The sequence below is a fragment of the Pan troglodytes genome, chromosome 15 (genome assembly GCF_028858775.2).
Source record: "Pan troglodytes isolate AG18354 chromosome 15, NHGRI_mPanTro3-v2.0_pri, whole genome shotgun sequence".
In the NCBI taxonomy this organism is placed as follows: Eukaryota; Metazoa; Chordata; class Mammalia; order Primates; family Hominidae; genus Pan; species Pan troglodytes.
In genome coordinates, this window is record NC_072413.2 from 92,609,875 (window position 1) to 92,630,393 (window position 20,519).

Here is a 20,519-nt window from a genome sequence, read left to right on the forward strand (position 1 = left end):
TGGGACAAAACTCCAGCCAACAGAACACAAGTGGGAATAACAGGCAATGTTCAAGGCATTCCTTTCAAAAGAAAGGGTGTGCCCTTCCCTTCCCCTGTGGCCCTTTCTATGGACTGGAAGGTGGACATAGCAGTGAGCCATCTTAGCCTAGACAAACAGACGTGGAGGGGCAGCTGAGCAACCAGACAGGAGGACGTGGTTTCTGACAACGTGGAGGCACCATATCAACCCACTGCCTCCAGCTGGACCTGCAGGAGAGGGAAATGAACTTCAGTCTCATTTTAGCCACTATTTATTTAGGATTCTGTGTAACTTAAACATATGTATTGGCCAGGTACAGTGGCTCACACCTGTAATTCCAGCACTTTGAGAGGCTGAGGTGGGAGGATCCCTTGAGGCCAGGATTTCAAGACTAGCCTGGACAACACAATGAAACCCTGCCTCTACAAAAAAATAAAAATTTAAAAATTAGCCAGGCATGGCGTTGTGCACCTATGGTTCCAGCTACTCAGAAGGCTGAGGCGGCAGGATATCTTGAGTCGAGGCGGCAGGATATCTTGAGTCCAGGAGTCAGAGTCTTCAGTAAGCAACGAGCAATGATTGCGCCACTACATTCCAGCCTGGGTGACAAAGCAAGTCTCTCTCTCTCTCTCTCTCTCTCTATATATATATATATAGATAGATAGATAGATAGATAGATAGATATAAAAAATATATAAAAATATATATAATATATTATATATGTGTATACGTATATATGTATATATATACACACACACATAGAGAGAGAGGGATATATATAAAGACACACACACACACACACACACACACACACACACACACATATTCAATTCTGAAACTGGGAGCCTGAAAGTCATTTAAGGAAGATGGGCCCAGACAGTTATTGGTCATCTTAGTGCCTTACAGTCAACAAATATGTAAGTCCTCTAAAGATGCCGCACTATCGCAACAGACAAACAAAAAATCTTGTCCTCGTAGAGTGTACATTTAATATCATTTCATTTCATCTTGATTACCACTCTGTCAGGGAATATTGCCTTGCATCTTAGACACGAGGAAATTAAGCTGCAGAGATTTCCCATGATTTGTTTGAAGTGAGTCAGTTGGTGAGTCAGACATCAGAGATTCAAGCCAGGTCAGCTCATGCCAGAGCTAGAACCTCGCCACTGGTCTGGTGGCCTCCAAAGCACGCCCTCTAGAGAGGCCTGTCAGGGCTATCCCGGATGGGGACTGTGACCATGAGGAATCAAGAGGAAGGATTTTTTTTTTTTGAGACAGAGTCTCGCTGTGTTGCCCAGGCTGGAATGCAGTGGCGTGATCTTGGCTCACTGCAACCTCTGCCTCCTGGGTTCAAGCGATTCTCCTGCCTCAGCCTCCCAAGTAGCTGGGTTACAGGCATGCGCCATGATGCCCTGCTAGTTTTGTTTTGTTTTGTTTTGTTTTTGTATTTTTAGTAAAGATGGGGTTTCGCCATGTTGGCCAAGCTGGTCATGGACTCCTGACCTCAGGTGGTCTGCCCACGTCAGCCTCCCAAGATGCTGGGATTACCAGCATGAGCCACTAGTCCCGGCCAGGATTTTTTTTTTTCTTTTTCATGAGCCAAAGAAAGACCCCAGACTAGCTAGGAGAGAGGCCCAAGGATACCTGAAGGCCGGGGAGGAGGGACAACCACTTGTTGGGGTGAACCAATCGCAGAGGCTCAGCAGGACAGAGGCCAAGGCGAGGAGGCCCCCACAGAGAAACAGAGCCTGAGGACAAGGGGTTCCTCACAACACCTGTGCTCCCCGAAAGCTCCCCTCCACACCCCTCTCTAGGTGCCCTACTCTCTGGGGTCGGTGAAGGGGTGCCAAAAATGCAAACTGATCCACAGAGAAATAGAGTCCTGTATTTTAAAAATATATCTAGGTTTGTATACGGACATTCACATCACACAGACACACAGACACACATGCAGCCACACACACACACACAGAGACACCAAAGAAAAGTGCTTTAGAAATACACCAAAATGTGGCCGGGTGCGGTGGCTCATGCCTGTAATCCCAGCACTTTGGGAGGCTGAGGTGGGTAGATCACGAGGTCAGGAGTTCGAGACCAGTCCGACCAACATGGTGAAACCCTGTCTCTACGAAAAATACAAAAATTAGCTGGGCGTGGTGGTGTGTGCCTGTAGTCCCAGCTACTCGGGAGGCTGAGGCAGAAAGTTGCTTGAACCCGGGAGTCAGAGGTTGCAGTGAGCTGAGATCACGCCACTGCACTCCAGCGTGGGCAACAAAGCAAGACTCTGTCTCAAAATAAAAATAAAAAATAAAAAGAAATAAAAAAGAAATACACCAAAATGTTAGCTGGGGTCCTCTCTGGGTAGTAAAGTGCTGGGGGATATTTTCCAAAGTCCTTCTTTACATTCTCTGAGTTTTTCCGTGTTCTTCAATGAGTATTTAATAAGCAGATAAAAACTAATACAACAAAGGATTTTTTCTGTGTGTTTTTTTGACCTTTGGAGGAAGAGATTAGAGCTATTCCCATAACCAGGTTATTTGAGTAGATCTAACAAGCCCATATTACCAGAAATTATCATCTGGTCATTTCCAGTCCGAGAACAGAACACTTGGTTGTCCTGGCATTTCCCAAGCAGGGGGAGGAGTTCTGTGCAGGAATAAATAAGCCTCAGCATTCATGAAAATCCACTACTCCAGACAGACGGCTTTGGAATCCACCAGCTACATCCAGCTCCCTGAGGCAGGTAATCCATGATGTTTTACATCCTGGGAGCGGAGGAATCTGTTTTTCCAGGAGAGTTTTAGGCAGCAGCCTGGAGTGTGTGGAGTGTGAGGGGTAAGCAGAGGCCAGGAGGAGGTGTACTCAGGCGTTAGGGGCCAGGGGTGTGTTCTCGGCTGCCGCTGATTCCCTGTGCCTTTTTTAGAGGCATCCTCTGTGTCTGGGCTTTCACACCTGCAAAGGGTGGAGGTGCCCTGGGGCCTCTGTGGTCATTTCTGCCTTGATACTTACAGATTCGGATTCGAGTCAGCTGTGCATCTGACCCTCAGGGAAGAGGTGCTGTCCCCTTGCCTGGAGCAGGGTGCAGCTCTCAGAACATGTGGCAGATGTGATTATTGCAGCAGGTCCCTCTGAGCAGAGGCCACAGGCCTCACCATGATTTCAGGGTCTCCATGGGGCTGCCTCGGGGGCTCCACTTCCCCAAAAGGACCCCTGGCCAAGTCGACAGATGGGCTGTGTCTCTGTCCAGCAACAGAAAAGACAAACTGCTGGGAAACAGCCAGCCCTCCAACTTGCCCAAACAGAAAAGACAAGCCTTTGCCCCTGAAATAATTCTGGAGAAAAATATTGTCTAACATTTATCCAGAGAAATGATTGCATCAGCCTGAGAGTGAACAGTTGAAGCAAACAAGGTGCCTCTGTCCCTGGGCTTGGCCAAAGGCATTTCCACTGGCCTCCCCTCCTTCCCCTCCTTCCCCTCCTTCCCCTCCTTCCCCTCCTTCCCCTCCTTCCCTTCCTTCCACTCTCTCTTCCCCTTTTCTTCTCCTCTCTCTACCTCTCTCCCCTCCCCTCCCTTCCAATCGCCTCTCTTCCCCACTCTTCTCCCCAGCACCCAAGCTGCCCCTTTTCTCTTCTGAATTCTAGGACTGAGTGGGCGGAGGCTGAAGGTGAATAATCTTGTTTGCTGCGGTCACCGGCTTGGAACTCAGCCCTTCCAGGGTCTCTTGTGCAGTAGCTCATGGCTCTTCTCTGGCTTGTAGTTTCAGGAAAGGGGTAGTATGGGAGGTGGTGACTGCTCGGTACGTCTAATATGAACCAGGTGCCTTCATCATTTATCTCACCCGAGCCACTTAACAGGTTGTGCAGAGACGGAAACAGGTTCAGAGATGTACAGTCACCTGCTTGCCAGTACACAGCAATCAAAAGTGGCCAAAATAAAATCCCAGTCCAAGTCTGGGAGACTCCAAAGCCCTCTCTGCCTTCTCCCCACTAAGAGGCCCTTCCAGGCTTATGGTGGACACAGACACCACGTGGCAACCTGGCAGGGGCAGAGAAGAACATTTGCCTTTCTTTGGTCTTGCTGCCAACCATTATCAGGGCCATCGAGGCTCCAGACACTGTACCAGGGACTTTCATTTCCCTCTCTCAGTCGACCCTCACTGCCACCCAGCACCACATTGTGGAGGCCTGCGGAGGCCACACCACGTGACATCTAGAGGCTGGGAGAGTCACTGTGGCCTCTGTCTCTTCCCGGGGCTCCTTCATCCCTGGGTTCTACTTTGGTGGCAGTTGGGGGAATGGAGGAAGGGAGCCCCTGCTTTCTTATCCCCTAGGATGAGATCTGCTCACCAAGCAGGAGGAGAGGAGCAGGCATTCTGATTGGACTGAACCTCGGACCCCCCATCAGCTTACAGACCAAGGAGCCAGGCAAACCTGGCTGCCCACTGGGCTCCTTTACCTGTTTGCTGTATGATCTTGGGCAAGCCCCCTCACGGCTCTGTGCCCAGCTTTTCCACTGCAAGAAAATGGCAACAATTATGGTACTTACCTCAGAGGGTGAAATGAAGCAGAGTGATGTGTGTCGGGTGCCCCAGAGAGCACCTACCTGAGGGAGGCTCCAAAGCTAGCAAGAGGCAGCAGAACAGGGACCAGGACGCAGGCTGGGTGGAGGGCAGCGGGAGGTGGTCGGGGCTCCATCTGGCCCTCTGAGACTTAAAGGAGCTTTGCTTTTCAGAGTTGAGAATGGAGAGAATGTTACCTCTCCTGGCTCTGGGGCTCTTGGTGGCTGGGCTCTGCCCTGCTGTCCTCTGCCACCCTAACAGCCCACTTGACGAGGAGAATCCGACCCAGGAGAACCAAGACCGAGGGACACATGTAGACCTCGGATTAGCCTCCGCCAACGTGGACTTCGCTTTCAGCCTGTACAAGCAGTTAGTCCTGAAGGCCCCTGATAAGAATGTCATCTTCTCCCCACTGAGCATCTCCACCGCCTTGGCCTTCCTGTCTCTGGGGGCCCATAATACCACCCTGACAGAGATTCTCAAAGGCCTCAAGTTCAACCTCACAGAGACTTCTGAGGCAGAAATTCACCAGAGCTTCCAGCACCTCCTGCGCACCCTCAACCAGTCCAGCGACGAGCTGCAGCTGAATATGGGAAATGCCATGTTTGTCGAAGAGCAACTCAGTCTGCTGGACAGGTTCACGGAGGATGCCAAGAGGCTGTATGGCTCCGAGGCCTTTGCCACTGACTTTCAGGACTCAGCTGCAGCTAAAAAGCTCATCAACGACTACGTGAAGAATAGAACTAGGGGGAAAATCACAGATCTGATCAAGGACCTTGACTCGCAGACAATGATGGTCCTGGTGAATTACATCTTCTTTAAAGGTGAGTGCCTGGCTTGGGGTTCAGAAGAGTTGGATCTGAGGGCTGTTTCGGTCCTGACTCAACAATGGTGTTATTAGGCAAACCACTGTAGAGGAAAGTGCCCATGGCGTGGGGGCAGCATGAGCATCAAGGCCCCACCCTGCCCATAGGCATCGCCGTCTTCTGTGGGGTTTTTCCAAATTACAGTTTGTCCTTCCAAGACATAATGCAGTGGAGCCCATCAGCCTCTGGTCTGAGTCAGTGTGGTGCTTTTCACTCTGATTTAAACTTGTCCGGCAAACAGAAAGAAGGAGCTCTCCTTTCAAACCACTCCAGGGCGCGTAGGAGCTACAGCTCCCTCCTTGCAGGGGTGCTGCTAGACTAGGCCAGGAAGCCCCTCTGTCTGGATGCACCTGGGGCTCCTGCCCTGCACATGTGGGAGGAGCACGGTCCAGCCAGGGGCCTTGGTGTCTGGAGGTGGCCAGGTGGGGCTGGGGCCATCTTCACAGGGCAAGATAATCCCCAAGGAGCCTGGCCACCCCCAAGATTCTATGATTCTACTCTGCTATCATCTTTAATTATTTTAAAAAATATGTCACTGACACATAACAAATGAGGGCAGAAATGGCATTGTTCCCATCTAGGGAAGAGCCTCAAGGGTGGGCAGTATACAAAACATGACCCTTTGCTAGATTCTAACTGGTCCAGTGCCCAATCCCATTGATAGAAACTCAACCAATGCAAACCTCAGCCTGCAAGCTCCGAAGGGGCAGAGTGCAAGCAGGTAGCTTTTGCCTCCTGGAGCCCACAGTCCAGATGGGGACAAAAAAAGAGATAGGGACACCAAGAGTGATCACTGAGCCAGAGGGTGGAAAGGTGCTTGGAGACATGAGCTGCTTGGAGGCAGAGTCCTGCTTGGAAGCTGTTGGTTGATTCCTGGGCAAGCCGCTTCCCCTCCTGGGCCTGGGTTTTCATCTGTAAATGAAGGCGTGGATCCAGATCTCCCTCTAAGACTACTCCATGCCTCACATGCCATTTGTTCTCTGAGTTTCCCATGTTCTCGCCTCCTACTACCTAGCCCTATGCTAGGACTCTCCCCTCCAGGACACAGTAGCCAGCCTAGCTTTCCCCTCCCCACCTGCCTCTAACAATGGGAAACAGGCAGGTGGTAAACAGGTGGGCAGTGGAGGTGGCCCCATGTCTCCAGCCTCCCCTGGAAGCTCCCACCCCCCTCATTGTTCAGTGCTCTGGTCCTCCTGGAGTGGAGACCTGCAGGGCCCCTCCCCTTCCTCTGTTGACCTCTCCTCACTCTCCAGGTGCCAGTTTTGCTCCCTGCCTCAGCCTGGTTTACATACAGTGTATGTGATGGGGCTTGGTCACTGCTGGGGCCGCCCTGTGGAAGGTGGAGGGGACCGAGCATGCATGAGCTTCGGGCTGAGACAGTCCCAGCTCAGAACCCTGGAGTGCTTGTTCCCTCCCTTTCTGCTCTTCCTCTTCCATTGCACCCACTGGACCCAAGAGCATGCAAGGATTGACTCACCCAGTGATGCTAGAACTATGTATTCAGCTGAAAGTAAGGCGGTGGGGGCATCCAACCAGGGGCAGAAGATGGGAATTCAAGAAAGGAAGATTTTCCCTAGAAAACGGTTTTCGTCTTTTCTCTTAAATCCAGATAGAATAAGAAGCGAAGGCCGTTACAGCAGAGAGAAAGTCGAGTCAAGCAGAGATCAGATACTAAAGACACTAGACTAACCAGACATTCGGGCCCTCAGTTGAACAGCTGAGGATGTCAGAAGATGTTAAGGAGGCAAAATTGGAAAACTTGGTGGCTGGCAGACAGAAATGGGGGGAGATGGGAGCAGATGTGAGAAGATTTAAAGGCTTGTAGAGCTTGGGTGGTGATTTCATCCACCAAACCTATCTCTCTCCCCATTCTGGCATACAAGGCAGCAGTCAGGGTCCCCAGAGGCAGCCCATCTTCCTGGCAGGGACCCATGCTGGAGATCTGGCCAACTGAAAGGCCCCAAAGAGCTCGGTGCCCTGGGTAATATGGGAAGGTGCTCCATGGCACTGCCCTCACATGGAGGCCACAGAAGCCCCTGAATGGCTGCTGCAATTGGTAACGGGGACACCTGTTCAACTGAAATATCTCCTACCCTGAGATGGGTCCTTTCTCCAAGGGATCTTTACAATTACATTTGTCCCCAGTCATTCCATGTTGGGAGGCTGCAGGGACCAGAGAAGCTGAGATGGTCTTTGGGGAGGGGAAAGGAATGATGGACAGTTATTTTGGTCCTAGAAAGCCCAAAGGTGGGGAAGTGTCAAGAAGGAAGATGAGGGCACAAGAGAATGTAGGGCCACCCAGAAGCTGGCTCTCATTGCAATTACAGAAAGAAAAACCAAAATAAAGAAAGAAAGGAAAGAAGCTCCCATTTATTGAGCACCTACTCTCACCAGCCATTCACATGTAATACCTCATTTAATTCTCGCAGCAGCTCTGAAAGGTGGATGGTGGTATTGCCATTTGTTAGGTAGGAGACATGAAGTCCAGAAAAGCAAATAATTAAACATTCAAAGTTGACCTGGGCCCATTTGAAAATTCCTTTTGCTCCCTCATTTTAACCCCTAAAGTAAAGCCGTTTGTGACTTTATGAGCTTTTACCAAGCATCTCCTAAAACCAAGAATGGAGGTGAAAGATTGTGGAGCCCACAACCTAGAGAAAGGATTGACAATTTTTTTCCATAAAGGGCCTAGTAGTATGTATTTTAGGCTGTGTGGTCCCCATGAGGGCAGATTCTTCTTTTTGACTTCCTCCTCTGCATCTTCTTCATCTTCTCTTTCCTCTTCATTTTTTTTACAACCTTTGAAAAATATAAGCACCATTCTTAGCTTTAGGTACACACAAAAATAAGCTATGGCTGTATTGGCTTACAGGCTATAGTTTCCTGACCCCTGTTCTAGGGGAGGAAAATAATTGTACCCAACTAAATGCGTGCAAATCATGGGCCTATGTCATGATTCCCAAAGAATGAGTTTCATGGAATTTTCAACATTTTAAATATTTTACTCCATTCTTCCCTTGCTTGCATAGTTTCTGATGAGAAGTCTGCTGTCATTTTCATCCTTATTCCTTTTTAGATAAGGTGGAGTTTTCCTCCCTCTGCCTCTACCTCTACCTCTTTGAAGATTTTCTCTTTCTCTTTACTATGGTAAATAGGCCTTTAGTGAGAGGAGTTATGTCAGTCTGGCTAGGAGTCAGGCTGCATTTCATGTTTGTGATAGCTAGAGGTACCAGAGGCAGTTTCATGGAATTTTACCTTTGCAACACTGAGAGCCTAGGCAGCCTCAGAGTCAGAACACCCACAGTTGAATCCTCGGCCTGACAGACACTGAATCCAGGGCAAGTCTTAGCTGAATATTCATGGTCTGTAGAGGTGGACATGAGCTAGATATGAGCTAAGGACCATAGCCAGCTCATGGCTTTTGTGATGTCCAACACCGCTATCCTCTAAGATGTCATAAGTGTCCCTAGGCTTTTATTCCCATGGTCTCTCCTGGCTCTGAGTTCTATCTTCCATTAAGGTTCTTCCTGTTCCTCCCCTCATTCACACTGATTGGCATCTCTTCTGTCTGCCCTCACCAACTCACATACAGAACCCAGTCTCTTTCCTCTTATTTCCACCCAAAGCCCTCCCACAAGCCACTGTTATATGTTCACATCCCTGTAATACCAGTGAGTAATAATTGCTAATGAGACATTTTTCCTTTTATGGAACAAAGGCTGTCCCATTTCTCCTCAGGCACCAGCCTCCCACGTGTTGTCATGCCTCTTTCCCCCACTTTCCCTAAACCTTCTTTCTCTCTTGCACTCCTTATTCCCCAGTTCCTATTGATTTCTCATTTAGCACAAGGAACTAGGTCTTTCTTTTGTGGCCCTTTTCCCAATCCAAGCCTGCTGGGCTCTCCCTCACCCCCAATAACTTTTACTCTTGCCAAGCTACTTCTCTAAACCAAAGCAGGGTCACTCCTATGAGGGACTCTGGGCACTTCCACTGCTGGGGAAGCAGGGTCGAGCAGGGTGACCCTTGCACTCACACCTTCTCCAACTGCTTGCTCCACCTCCAGCCAAATGGGAGATGCCCTTTGACCCCCAAGATACTCATCAGTCAAGGTTCTACTTGAGCGAGAAAAAGTGGGTAATGGTGCCCATGATGAGTTTGCATCACCTGACTATACCTTACTTCCGGGACGAGGAGCTGTCCTGCACCGTGGTGGAGCTGAAGTACACAGGCAATGCCAGCGCACTCTTCATCCTCCCTGATCAAGACAAGATGGAGGAAGTGGAAGCCATGCTGCTCCCAGAGACCCTGAAGCGGTGGAGAGACTCACTGGAGTTCAGGTGATTCTTCCTGGCCCCCAAAGACCCCACATCTCTCCACATCAAGGTCTCACCAGTGTCCAGGGACAAGGGCACGGTGGTGGGAGAACTCATACAGGGACAGGTGGAATTTACACTTACTTTGCCCTATGCTGCCTGCATGGCTTTGGGCTTGATTTTTCTTTTTCTTCTTTAAGACGATGACATCAGACAGGACAAGGGGCTGAGGCTTCCTCTGACTCCAGCATGTTCTAAGTCATGAGAAATATTCTGCACAGTCCCAGACACTCATGCATGGTTTCTCCTGGTCTCAATCTCTTGAAGGGAGAGAGAAACAGAAGGAATTGTGATCAGTTGAGGGCTGCAGTGAGATGGACTCTGAGAATTAGTTCTGCACTGGTGAACCACTATATTTATTCATTCGCTCAGCATTTGCTGCATGATTAACTGAGCACCTACTATGTGTCAGACACTAATTTGCACCCTGAGAGTAAATCAGCAAATAAAACACAAGATTCCCTGCCCTCCTGGAGCTTAATTTGTAATTGGAGAGGGGACAGGCAATAAATAAATATAACAAATAAGTTACTTGATATGTTAGAAGGTGAGAAATTGAGTAAGGGGATAGAAATTGAGTAGAGGAGGATGAAAGGATCAGGAAAACTGGAACTTGTGTTAGTTCGTGATTTTAAATAGAGTAGCCATTAGGTGATGTTTGAGCATCCATATAACAGAGGGGAGGGGTGGAGTCATGTTGGTATATTAGGGAAAAGCATTCCTGGCAGAGGGAACAGTCAGCGCAAAGCCTCTGAGGTGGAAGTGAGCTTGATGTGGTCAAAGAAGAGTCAGGCTAGAGCAGCTGGGCTTCCACTTCCTCCATCTTGTCTTGATCAGGGAGGATGAAGAGTGCACTGGCATTGCCTGTGTACTTCAGCTCCACCACGGTGCAGGAGCAGAGAGAGTGAGGAGAGAGTTGAGAGAGGTCAGGAGTCCCCAAAGGGGTGGAGCAGCTTAGGTAGGGCCACGTAGACCCCTAGAAAACCTTGCCCTTCCTCCTGTGTGTGAAATGGAGAGCCATCAGGAGGTTTGGAGGAGTGCTGCGATCCGAGTGTTGTTTTAAAAGACTAATCCTGGCTGCTGAGAGGAGAATAACTGTAGAGCAGGTATGGAGTCAGTGACACCCGCAGGAACCAGGCACAGACATGAGGTGGGAGCCCACTGTGGCTGGGATCCAGGAGGGAGGCTTGCATGTGAGAAGTCATTGAGTTCTGGATAAATCTGAGGGTAGAGGAACTTGCTGGGACACACGGAATTGAGCTGACCGATTTCCTGGGGACACAGTGAGGAGGAGCAGTAGTTCCGGGCCCAGACCCTGCAGTGGGCCCAGGGAGTGCATGTGGGCAGCTGTGTGGGGTAGAGAGGAAGGAGCACCAGCCTTGGGTTCAGACCGTGGTGGCTGGTGTGACCTGGAGCAGGTCGCTGCTCTTCTCTGGAGCTCAGCTACCTCCTGAAGAGAAAGGAGTGTCCTTTCCCCACCACCCCTGTTTTCACTGGGTGATTATGAGAGTCCAGTGAGGTATTGTATGTTGAAGCCATAATAAACCACTAAGGCCAAGGGAGCTGCTTCAACACTAACCTGAGGCTGCAACCCCTGCCCCAACCACTGTCCAGAAGGCCGGACACCTCTCGGGATTGCCTGACCCTCAGCTCCTCCTCACTCTAGATCCCAGGAGACCCCAGAACGTGGGGGTCCTACCCAACCCATCCGTTTACTCCCAGACTCCTTCCTCCTTTAGCACCAAATAGCCACCAGGGAGCAGGGGCTCAGCAAATAATTTTGAGTGGAAAGAATTCTCCAAACACTTTTGATTTACAAAATGCTGAGGAAACATGTGTCCACACACTCCTGGCCCACAGAGAATGCTCAATAGATACTTGTTGAATGAAGGATGGAATGAACGGACAAACACATGAATGAATGAATAAAAATAGAAATAGGACACCTTCCTCCTTCATGGGACTCAGAGTTTAATGGAAGACACAGCCTCCTGTATAATTGTAAGACCAGGCAGACAGTGACAGGCATCTTAAGAGGGCTATAAACTAAGGGAGGGGGAGTTTGCAGGTGGGGGGTGTGACCTGGGCCTCTAGGAGCTTGCTACCTGCTCTATGCCAGCCCACACCTGGCTTGAGGGACAGTGCCCACTGGTGAGGCAAGATGGGAACCTCCAATTGATTGTTTCAGGATCCCCAAAGCTCTTCTAACGCAATCAGACTCTTCAGAGGCCCCCAGGCCCTTTTTGACCTGCCTCTGGCTCCTGGCCCACCTCATCCCTCACTACTCTCCTCCCTGAAACACTGAGATCACCCACTGCCCTGTGGAGCAACTCCTCCTGCTCCCACCTTCTTCCAGGTTCTTCCACCTGCCTCCTGCCCACCTCTTCACCTAGCTAGCTCCTTTCCTGCCTTTGGGACTCAGCCTCAACACCACCTCCTACAGGAAGCCCTCCTGGTGCCCCCGTGAAGCAGGCTGCCATGCAGCCACTGCAGCTGGCCCAGCCCAGGCTCTCAACACACTCAGGGGTCCCTGCTGGTGTGAAGGTGCTTCAATTGCATTGCAAGCTGTAGGGAAAGGGCAGGGCCAGGCTCGAGCAGGGCCACAACTCCAGGCTTGGTGTGCTGCCTGGAGACTTTCACACTTGCAGATCTGAAGGAATAATTAATGAATAAGAAGAGTAAAGACAGGGGTTAAGAAATTGAGGAACAGATTATTTATTTTCCAATCAGAAGGGGGTGACTGTAGAGGAAACCAGGGAAGACCATTCTGCGAGGTGGGAGGCAGGTAGGTACTGATCAGCAGAGGTTCAGATACTTTTTTTTTCTCATTTTCTAGAGAGATAGGTGAGCTCTACCTGCCAAAGTTTTCCATCTCGAGGGACTATAACCTGAAAGACATACTTCTCCAGCTGGGCATTGAGGAAGCCTTCACCAGCAAGGCTGACCTGTCAGGGATCACAGGGGCCAGGAACCTAGTAGTCTCCCAGGTGAGTCTTTAGACTTGGGTCAATTCAACCTTTGTATCCGAATTTGAATTGGTGAAGGCCAGATGGACTTTTGGGTACTCTTGAACTTGGGTTAATGCACGTGCATTTCTCATTATGTACTCACCCTGCTTGGGACACCCCCAAGCCAAGAAGAGCTAGGTTACAGCCCAGCTCCTCCTGCCGTGTTAGGGGTTGAGCCTCTACAACATAATGTCACCCAGGCTTGGAATCAGAGAGCCATGGACACCATTCCACACTATACCATTTACTATCCATGGGGGCAAACAATTAAAGTCCTCCACCCCCAGCTTTTCATGTGTAAAATGTAGTGATCGTTCTTGGCTAGTATCCAGTGCTTGGCTGGACAGGGAATGCCAATAGGTAATAACAATGATTATCTGGCAATTGTAATGAAAATATGCTCAGAGTATGAGAGAAGACTACTTGGGACACTCAGCCTGTGTTACTAAAAGCAGAGGTGCCAAGGCAGGGTGGCCATGCAGCCTTTTGCTCTTGTCTGCCCTCTGTGCTCACACAGCACTGGGTTGAGGTCCGCACTCCACCTTTCAAACAGCAAAGTAAGAGAGGGTTGTGTGTAGAGGAGCAGACCCGTATGGTTCAGGAATTCAAGGCCATGAAAAGTACTTGAAAGCCCCAAGGATGTTTAAGCTACAGCACGAGAGATGCTGAAAGCCATGCTGGCCTGGCTGAGGAGGTTTCTTGCAGCAGCTGCTTGTGGTCAAGAGCTGCCGGGATGTTGCTTGGAAGAAAAATGCTTTACATTGCTCTTGCTCTTCCTCCCAACAGTAGTGGCTGTTTTGGGGGCAAAATAGACTCTCAACTCAGACAGAAAGGGATGCATATGAGGTGCGCCATTCTTTACCTCGATGGCTCTGGGCAAATCATACTCAGCATCTGGGTCTCCATTTGCACATCTAGGCATCAGGACTGTGCAAAACTAGTTGGCAGGGGAGTTGGGAGGAGCAAACATTCAACAGCACAAAGACAGGCCAGCACTAGGTGCTCAATGCACATTAGTCCCCTTAGTGGCACACAGGCAGGCCGCTGAACTCCTGGCATCTGTGTTTCCCATGTGTAATGTTCTGCTGTCCCCACAGGTGGTCCATAAGGCTGTGCTTGATGTATTTGAGGAGGGCACAGAAGCATCTGCTGCCACAGCAGTCAGAATCACCCTCCTTTCCGCATTAGTGGAGACAAGGACCATTGTGCGTTTCAACAGGCCCTTCCTGATGATCATTGTCCCTACAGACACCCAGAACATCTTCTTCATGAGCAAAGTCACCAATCCCAAGCAAGCCTAGAGCTTGCCATCAAGCAGTGGGGCTCTCAGTAAGGAACTTGGAATGCAAGCTGGATGCCTGGGTCTCTGGGCACAGCCTGGCCCCTGTGCACCGAGTGACCATGGCATGTGTGGTCCTGTCTGCTTATCCTTGGAAGGTGACAGTGATTCCCTGTGTAGCTCCCACATGCACAGGGGCCCATGGACTCTTCAGTCTGGAGGGTCCTGCGCCTCCTGACAGCAATAAATAATTTCCTTGGACACGTTGCTTGTGCCTTTCCATGCTGACTACCAGACTCTGCGCCCCTGAGGCTACTTGTGCCCCAAAGACAAGCCCCTTGAGCTCCCATGCAGGCTCAGCTCCACCCCAAGATCTGGGCTCCTTCTGCCTTCAGCTGCAGCAGCCTGCCCAGGACCACCTAAGCTTGTGGCCAAGCTCGCCCAGACCTCAGGCCCAGGGTTGGGAGGGGACCCTGCTGCTCTAAGGCCAATTCCTGCCCCCCAGGCTTCTGGGTGCCCACTTTCAGTTTCTCTCCTTCCACCCCCAGGGCCCAGGCTCCACCTGGCTCTTTCCAGAGCTCCTAGCCCTGACCACATCTGGCACAGCCCCCGGACTCCTCGCTCCTGCAGCTGTGCAGGGCTTTATCATGTGACATCCTTCTTCTGCCCTTTAGCACCCCCAATTTGGGGGAAGTAGCTACTTTCTGGGTTTCCAGATGGAGCCCCTCAACTGCCTTACCAGTTCCTAGCCCTGGCTCTGTGAATGATCTCCCTCAACAACGAGAATGCAGGGCTGAGGACAAATGAGCCATCCGCGCACAACTGCAATAAAGCAATCGTGTAGTCAGGCATTTAACCGAGGCTGCCAGGCACCTTGCAATCTCTATCACAAAGGCAACAATGATAATGTTGACAACAGCTCAATACTTGAGGTTTTGATGCCAGACAATCCGCTAAGATCTCTCCCTGAAATAGCCGATTGAATCCTCCTCACGTCCCTATGAGATAAATGCTCTCAGCAGTCCCATTCTATGGATGAGGAAACTGAGGTGCAGAGAGGCTTAGTAATTTTCCCAAGGCTACAGAGCTAGTAATTATTGCCGGTAGAATGTTATCCCAACCCTCCTGACACCAGAGGCGCCCTCTTAACCACAAAGTGATTTCCGTAGGGATTGCCTTCATGGAACGTACAACCCGATGGCAAATAGATGGTGAAACAAGTCTGTGGAAGCTGAGGGAGAGCACCAAATTCAGTTTGGGAAGTCAGGGAAGGCTTCTTGGAGGAGGCAACTTCTGTGCTGAGGTCAGGGAAAGAGAAGGTGGTCAAGTGAACAGAGAGGACAATGCTTCAGATGGGAAAAAGAGCAATGGTAGCATTCAAGAAACCAAAAGAAGTTGGGTGGCTCTGGGGCAAAGAGCAGAGAGGCTGAGGGGCTACAGAGAGGAAGGTGCCATGACAGAGCTGGTGGGCTGCAGAAGGGCTGGCCACTGGCAAGGATTCCCAAGTGATTCCTTAGAGCCACAGGGAGCTCTAAGCGAGTTTAAACACAGAGGTGATGGAAGCAGCTTTACACACTAGAGAAGGACTCTGGCTGCTGAGTAGAAAAGTGATTCATAGCCCAGGACAAGGATGTGGGTTGGACATCGAGGGGGCTCTGTGGGAACTGGGGCAAAATAGGCCACAGCTGAGGAGGGACAGCAGGGATGATTCTGTTGGAAGGCTTTGAGGAGAGTGGGTGTGAATTTATGATTGCAGGTGGGGTGGAAGGGAGAATAACTGTATTTGGGTTTGGGCACCTGGGTGATCCCCAGTTCTCTGAATAGGAAACCCAGCAGGGGCTTGCTGGCAAGGGAAGTCGATACATTCAGATTTGAACCTCCCATGTCTGAGGTTCCTGGGAGACACCCCAGGGGCTTGTTCAGGAAGCAGCTAGGCTGAAGTCAGGAAAGAAATCTGGGCTGGAGGGAAGCATTCAGGATCCTCCCCTGGGATGGGCAAGTGAGTATTGAGGGTGTCCCCTCAAATGAGTGCCATGGAGTGAAAAGAAAAGGGGAACCTCAATGACTGGCTAAGAAAGGGCAGCCCACCGAGGAAAGTCACCAGCGTGGGGCAGGAGACAAGAGGACAGGACGAAAGCGGTCGCCGCAGGAACAAGAGGAGATACTTATCCAGGGGAGAGGGGAGAAAACCTAGAGACAAATGATGAATGAATGGAATGAATGGGTCTGTGGGATTTAGTGATCTAAAACCACTCGGGGATCACAAGTGCAATGTTAGCAGAATTAAGGGAGGACCACAGTGGGCTGGAGAGTGAGCAGGAGAGGGAGAGAGGGAAGGCAAGACAGCGTGTAGGGAAAAAAGAGATCAGACTGTTACTGTGTCTATGTAGAAAGGAAAGACATAAAAGACTCCATTTTGAAAAAGACCCGTACTTTGAACAATTGCTTTGCTGAGATGTTGTTAATTTGTAGCTTTGCCCCAGCCACTTTGCCCCAACCTTGAGCTCACAAAAACATGTGTTGTATGAAATCAAGGTTTAAGGGATCTAGGGCTGTGCAGGATGTGTCTTGTTAACAAAATGTTTACAGGCAGTGTGCTTGGTAAAAGTCATCGCCATTCTCCAGTCTCAATAAACCAGGGGCACAATGCACTGCGGAAAGCTGCAGGGACCTCTGCCCTTGAAAGCAGGGTATTGTCCAAGGTTTCTCCCCATGCGATAGTCTGAAATATGGCCTCATGGGATGGGAAAGACCTGACTGTCCCCCAGCCCGACGCCCGTAAAGGGTCTGTGCTGAGGAGGGTTAGTAAATGAGGAAGGCCTCTTGCAGTTGAGATAGAGGAAGTCCACTGTCTCCTGCCTGCCCCTGGGAACTGAATGTCTCGGTATAAAACCCGATTGTACATTTGTTCAATTCTGAGATAGGAGAAAAACCGCCCTATGGTGGGAGGCGAGACATGTTTGCAGCAATGCTGCCTTGTTATTCTTTACTCCACTGAGATGTTTGGGTGGAGAGAAGCATAAATCTGGCCTACGTGCACATCCAGGCATAGTACCTTCCCTTAAACTTAATTATGACATAGATTCTATTGCTCACATGTTTGTTGCTGACCTTCTCCTTATTATCACCCTGCCCTCCTACTACATTCCTTTTTGCTGAAATAATGAAGATAATAATCAATAAAAACTGAGGGAACTCAGTGCCGGTGCAGGTCCTTGGTGTGCTGAGCACCGGTCCCCTGGGCCCACTGTTGTTTCTCTATACTTTGTCTCTGTGTCTTATTTCTCTTTCTCAGTCTCTCGTCCCACCTGACTAGAAATACCCACAGGTGTGGAGGGGCAGGCCACCCCTTCAGAGTGTGCAAATGCCTATTTAGAGACTGGCCTTTAGGGGAGGTGAGAGAGAGGGTGGTGGGTAGTGAGTGCTAGGCTGAAGTTAGCTGCAGTGCTTGACAGATGTGAGAGCCTTGAGCAAGCTTTCATAACCATGGAAAGGATTCAGGAGGCAGGGTGACAAGCAACCAGGGTCGCAGAGTGGCACAACTCCTCAGGTTACAATTCACAGGTGGTTTGACACCATCCTAAGTTACAGTTCACAGGTGGTTTGACATCGCCTTCAACTCGGAGTTGCAGAATTAGCAGTGGGCCAGGCTGCATGAAGCATCCCTGGAAAGGGAACAGGTGGAGGGCTGGAGGGCTGGAGGGCCAGGATCAAGGATCAAGGATTCCACTGTGATGGGAACGCAGGCAGGGCCTGGCGAGGGGGCTGGTGAGGGTGTGTGTTTCTTGGTAGGATCGGGTGGGACCTCCTTTCCTCCAATGACTCTGATGATTCCTAGTATAGGAGGCAAAGTCACCTGCTTAGTGATATTTGCCACAGGTTGGGGCAGGAAAAGGCACAAAATGGGACACAGAGTGGGCCACGGTGTCACGGCAGTTCAGCCAGGCTCACTGATGAGCGCCTTGGAGATCCAGCTGCAGGAATTCTTGGTGGTTCCAGGCTTTACAGACAGTTATGGAATCCCCCGTCTTGTGGAATATTTCTCCATTCTTACCAGCCCCTTTGTGGGCTTCAAGAAGGCCAACTGCTGATCAGAAGGACAGGAGTCAAGGGGGCTGGAGGTACAGACTACAGAAGGGTTGACGTCATGGACTTGAGACCAGCACTGGGGGGTACAGATGAGGGCAGGGGGAGCTGATCACTGAGGAAGACTGAGGATGGGGAGATGGGGTCCCTAGGAGGTCCAAGAATGACCTGTTAGAAGTGCCATATGAACTATAAAGGCTACTTTTCCCCCCAAAGAGGATTTTTTCACATTGACTCTCAGTTTTCTCAACCGTAAAGTGGAAACCATGACAGTGTGTGCATGCCTGTGTGCATCCGTGTGTAAGAAGTCAGCAAGTCACTGAAATGCTTGCTCCTGAGTCTGAACGTTCCCTTGACAGCAATTTAAAGACTCCTGAGATGATCTTTTCCATGTGAACTAACTCCTCTTCCAGGCTGGCATGGCTTCTCGTCACTCAGCTGAGGCTGGATGGCATTGCACTGGACAAGGCTCTGACCTGCCTACCTGCCCAGCTCCTGCCCCCGGTCCCTCCTGACCTCAGTCCAGGTGTCTAAGGAGCCTTACCACAGCCCAGCATTCATTCCCTTCTGTGACTTAGGTCTGGAAATTGCTGGCTGAAAACTGAGTTCCTCCCTTAAGGGAGCGTCTGGGCCCCAGATCTGTGAGGGTGGGGCTTAGTTTCATTCTTCCACCTCCCCTGGGGGCTGAGGGCCCATCCACCTGCTGGTCACTAGCTATTGCCCTTAAATGGCTTCCTGACGCTAGCTTCAGGGACAAGACAGCACCTGTCCTGATTTACTACCTCCCTCACTAACCAGAAGTGAAGTCCAAGCCTGAGAGGCACTTACCCAATAAAAGACACCTACTTACTCTCTCATTCAGCCCACGCAAATTGCCAACCCTCCTAATGCAGGCCTGGAGCTGGCCCTGGGGATTCCGAGGTTAAGAAAGTGGACCTGGAATTTGCCCTCATAGAATGTTCAATTTGTTGAGCAAGACAGAAAACTGAACACGGATGTGACAGCAGCCCTCAGGAGTGGGGTACGTGACGCCCAGAGAGGGCAGGAATCAACCCCAGACTAGAAGAGTCAAGTTTTGTCTCCTAGAAGAGCTGTCCTCAAATGCAAAATCCAGTACAGTGAAGAGGAGACACCAGGGAGATGTACCAGCAGAAAAGGAGAGGGAGTGCAGTGTGTCCACGGAGCTAGAAGAAGATCCTATGTTCTGGATAACTGATGTTTGAGGGAACCACGGTCATCTGTGGAGCTAAAGAGAAAAACATGAACAAGACCATGCTTTGTAAATCATGTTAAGGATCTCAGAGTTTATTCAAAGAGTGATGAGCCACAGTGAATATTATACACGGGGAGCTGTTTTGATTAAGTTTCATTAGAAAGATCACCGTGGCTGAGCAGGGAAGGATGGATACAGTATTGAGTGTGGATTTGGTGAAAAGAAGAGAAGCAGAATGACCAAGAGGTTCAGCCTTAGCTAGGAATTGGGAGAGGACAGAGAGGAAAGGAGACTAATTGGAGAGATATTTATTAGACAGAATTGATGAGACTTCATGGTTGATTGTGTGGGGGACAGAAAGGAAGCAAAGTTGCTGGGTCGGGAACTTGGGGAACTGAAATCCACATGCCATTCTATGAGCTAAGCATTACAGAATGAATAACGTTTTGTGCAGGAAGAAGATAAGTCCTCATGTGGGCATGTGGAGTTGGAGATGTCTGTAGGCCATCTAAGAAGAGAAGTCCAATAGAGAATGGGCTCTATGGATCTGAACTTCAGTAGGGAAATTTGGGCAGGAGGGATGGATTTCAGGATTTCTTCTTGTCAAAAATGTGAGGACACCCCTGGCAAATGACTTCTATTTTTCCCTGTGCCATACAAAGAGATGTTATCTGCTGAGTCCACCATGGGGAAGCATAAAACCCAGAAGTCTGGAGGAGGGGAGACGAGGACACATCAGGAAACCTCGATGTTCTAGCAGTCACTAATAAGGGTCCCTTGGGGGCTGGAGACTACTGTGTCACTAGCCTGTACAGTTGTGTGGTTCTAGGTATACTCGGGAGTTCAGACATAGACAAAAAGGGGATAGACTGCAAGTGGCTACTGGAGCCAAAATTTCCCCTGGCTACAGGACGGAGGGACCATCAGTGGCTGACACAAGGAAAAATAAATATATCTGAAAATATTGACCAGAGAGTCATTCAAATGATGGGATTTTCATATTCCAGGCTGGGGACATCCAGGAGCCATAACAAGAGGAGCTGATGGGTGATAGAGGTGTCTGGAAACAAGATGGTACTTTGAAGCTGAATAGAGCATGGTGCATTGAGGTTGA

The 20,519-nt window shown here is 50.0% G+C and overlaps 1 protein-coding gene across 2 annotated transcripts; it reads left to right on the top strand.

Annotated features, from left to right (window-relative positions):
• Positions 1-2,657: 2,657 nt before the first annotated feature.
• Positions 2,658-14,367, top strand: SERPINA3 (serpin family A member 3). Of its 2 annotated transcripts, none has more exons than XM_016926680.4 (5): positions 2,658-2,764; positions 4,754-5,404; positions 9,510-9,783; positions 12,656-12,806; positions 13,925-14,367. In XM_016926680.4, the coding sequence occupies exons 1-5, from the start codon at positions 2,698-2,700 to the stop codon at positions 14,126-14,128; spliced, it is 1,347 nt and encodes a 448-aa protein (XP_016782169.4). In that variant the 5' UTR covers positions 2,658-2,697; the 3' UTR covers positions 14,129-14,367. The 2 variants fall into 2 exon arrangements, with proteins under 2 accessions (XP_016782169.4, XP_009426644.4); XM_009428369.5 differs by having other exon boundaries at positions 2,674-2,760.
• Positions 14,368-20,519: the final 6,152 nt, after the last annotated feature.

Excerpts from the sequence above, each read along its gene's own strand:
- SERPINA3 (XM_016926680.4), top strand. The coding sequence starts at position 2,698 with ATGAAAATCCACTACTCCAGACAGACGGCTTTGGAATCCACCAGCTAC. Across the intron at positions 2,765-4,753 it reads CATCCAGCTCCCTGAGGCAG|AGTTGAGAATGGAGAGAATG; the intron begins GTAATCCATGAT and ends TTTGCTTTTCAG. Across the intron at positions 9,784-12,655 it reads AGAGACTCACTGGAGTTCAG|AGAGATAGGTGAGCTCTACC; the intron begins GTGATTCTTCCT and ends CTCATTTTCTAG.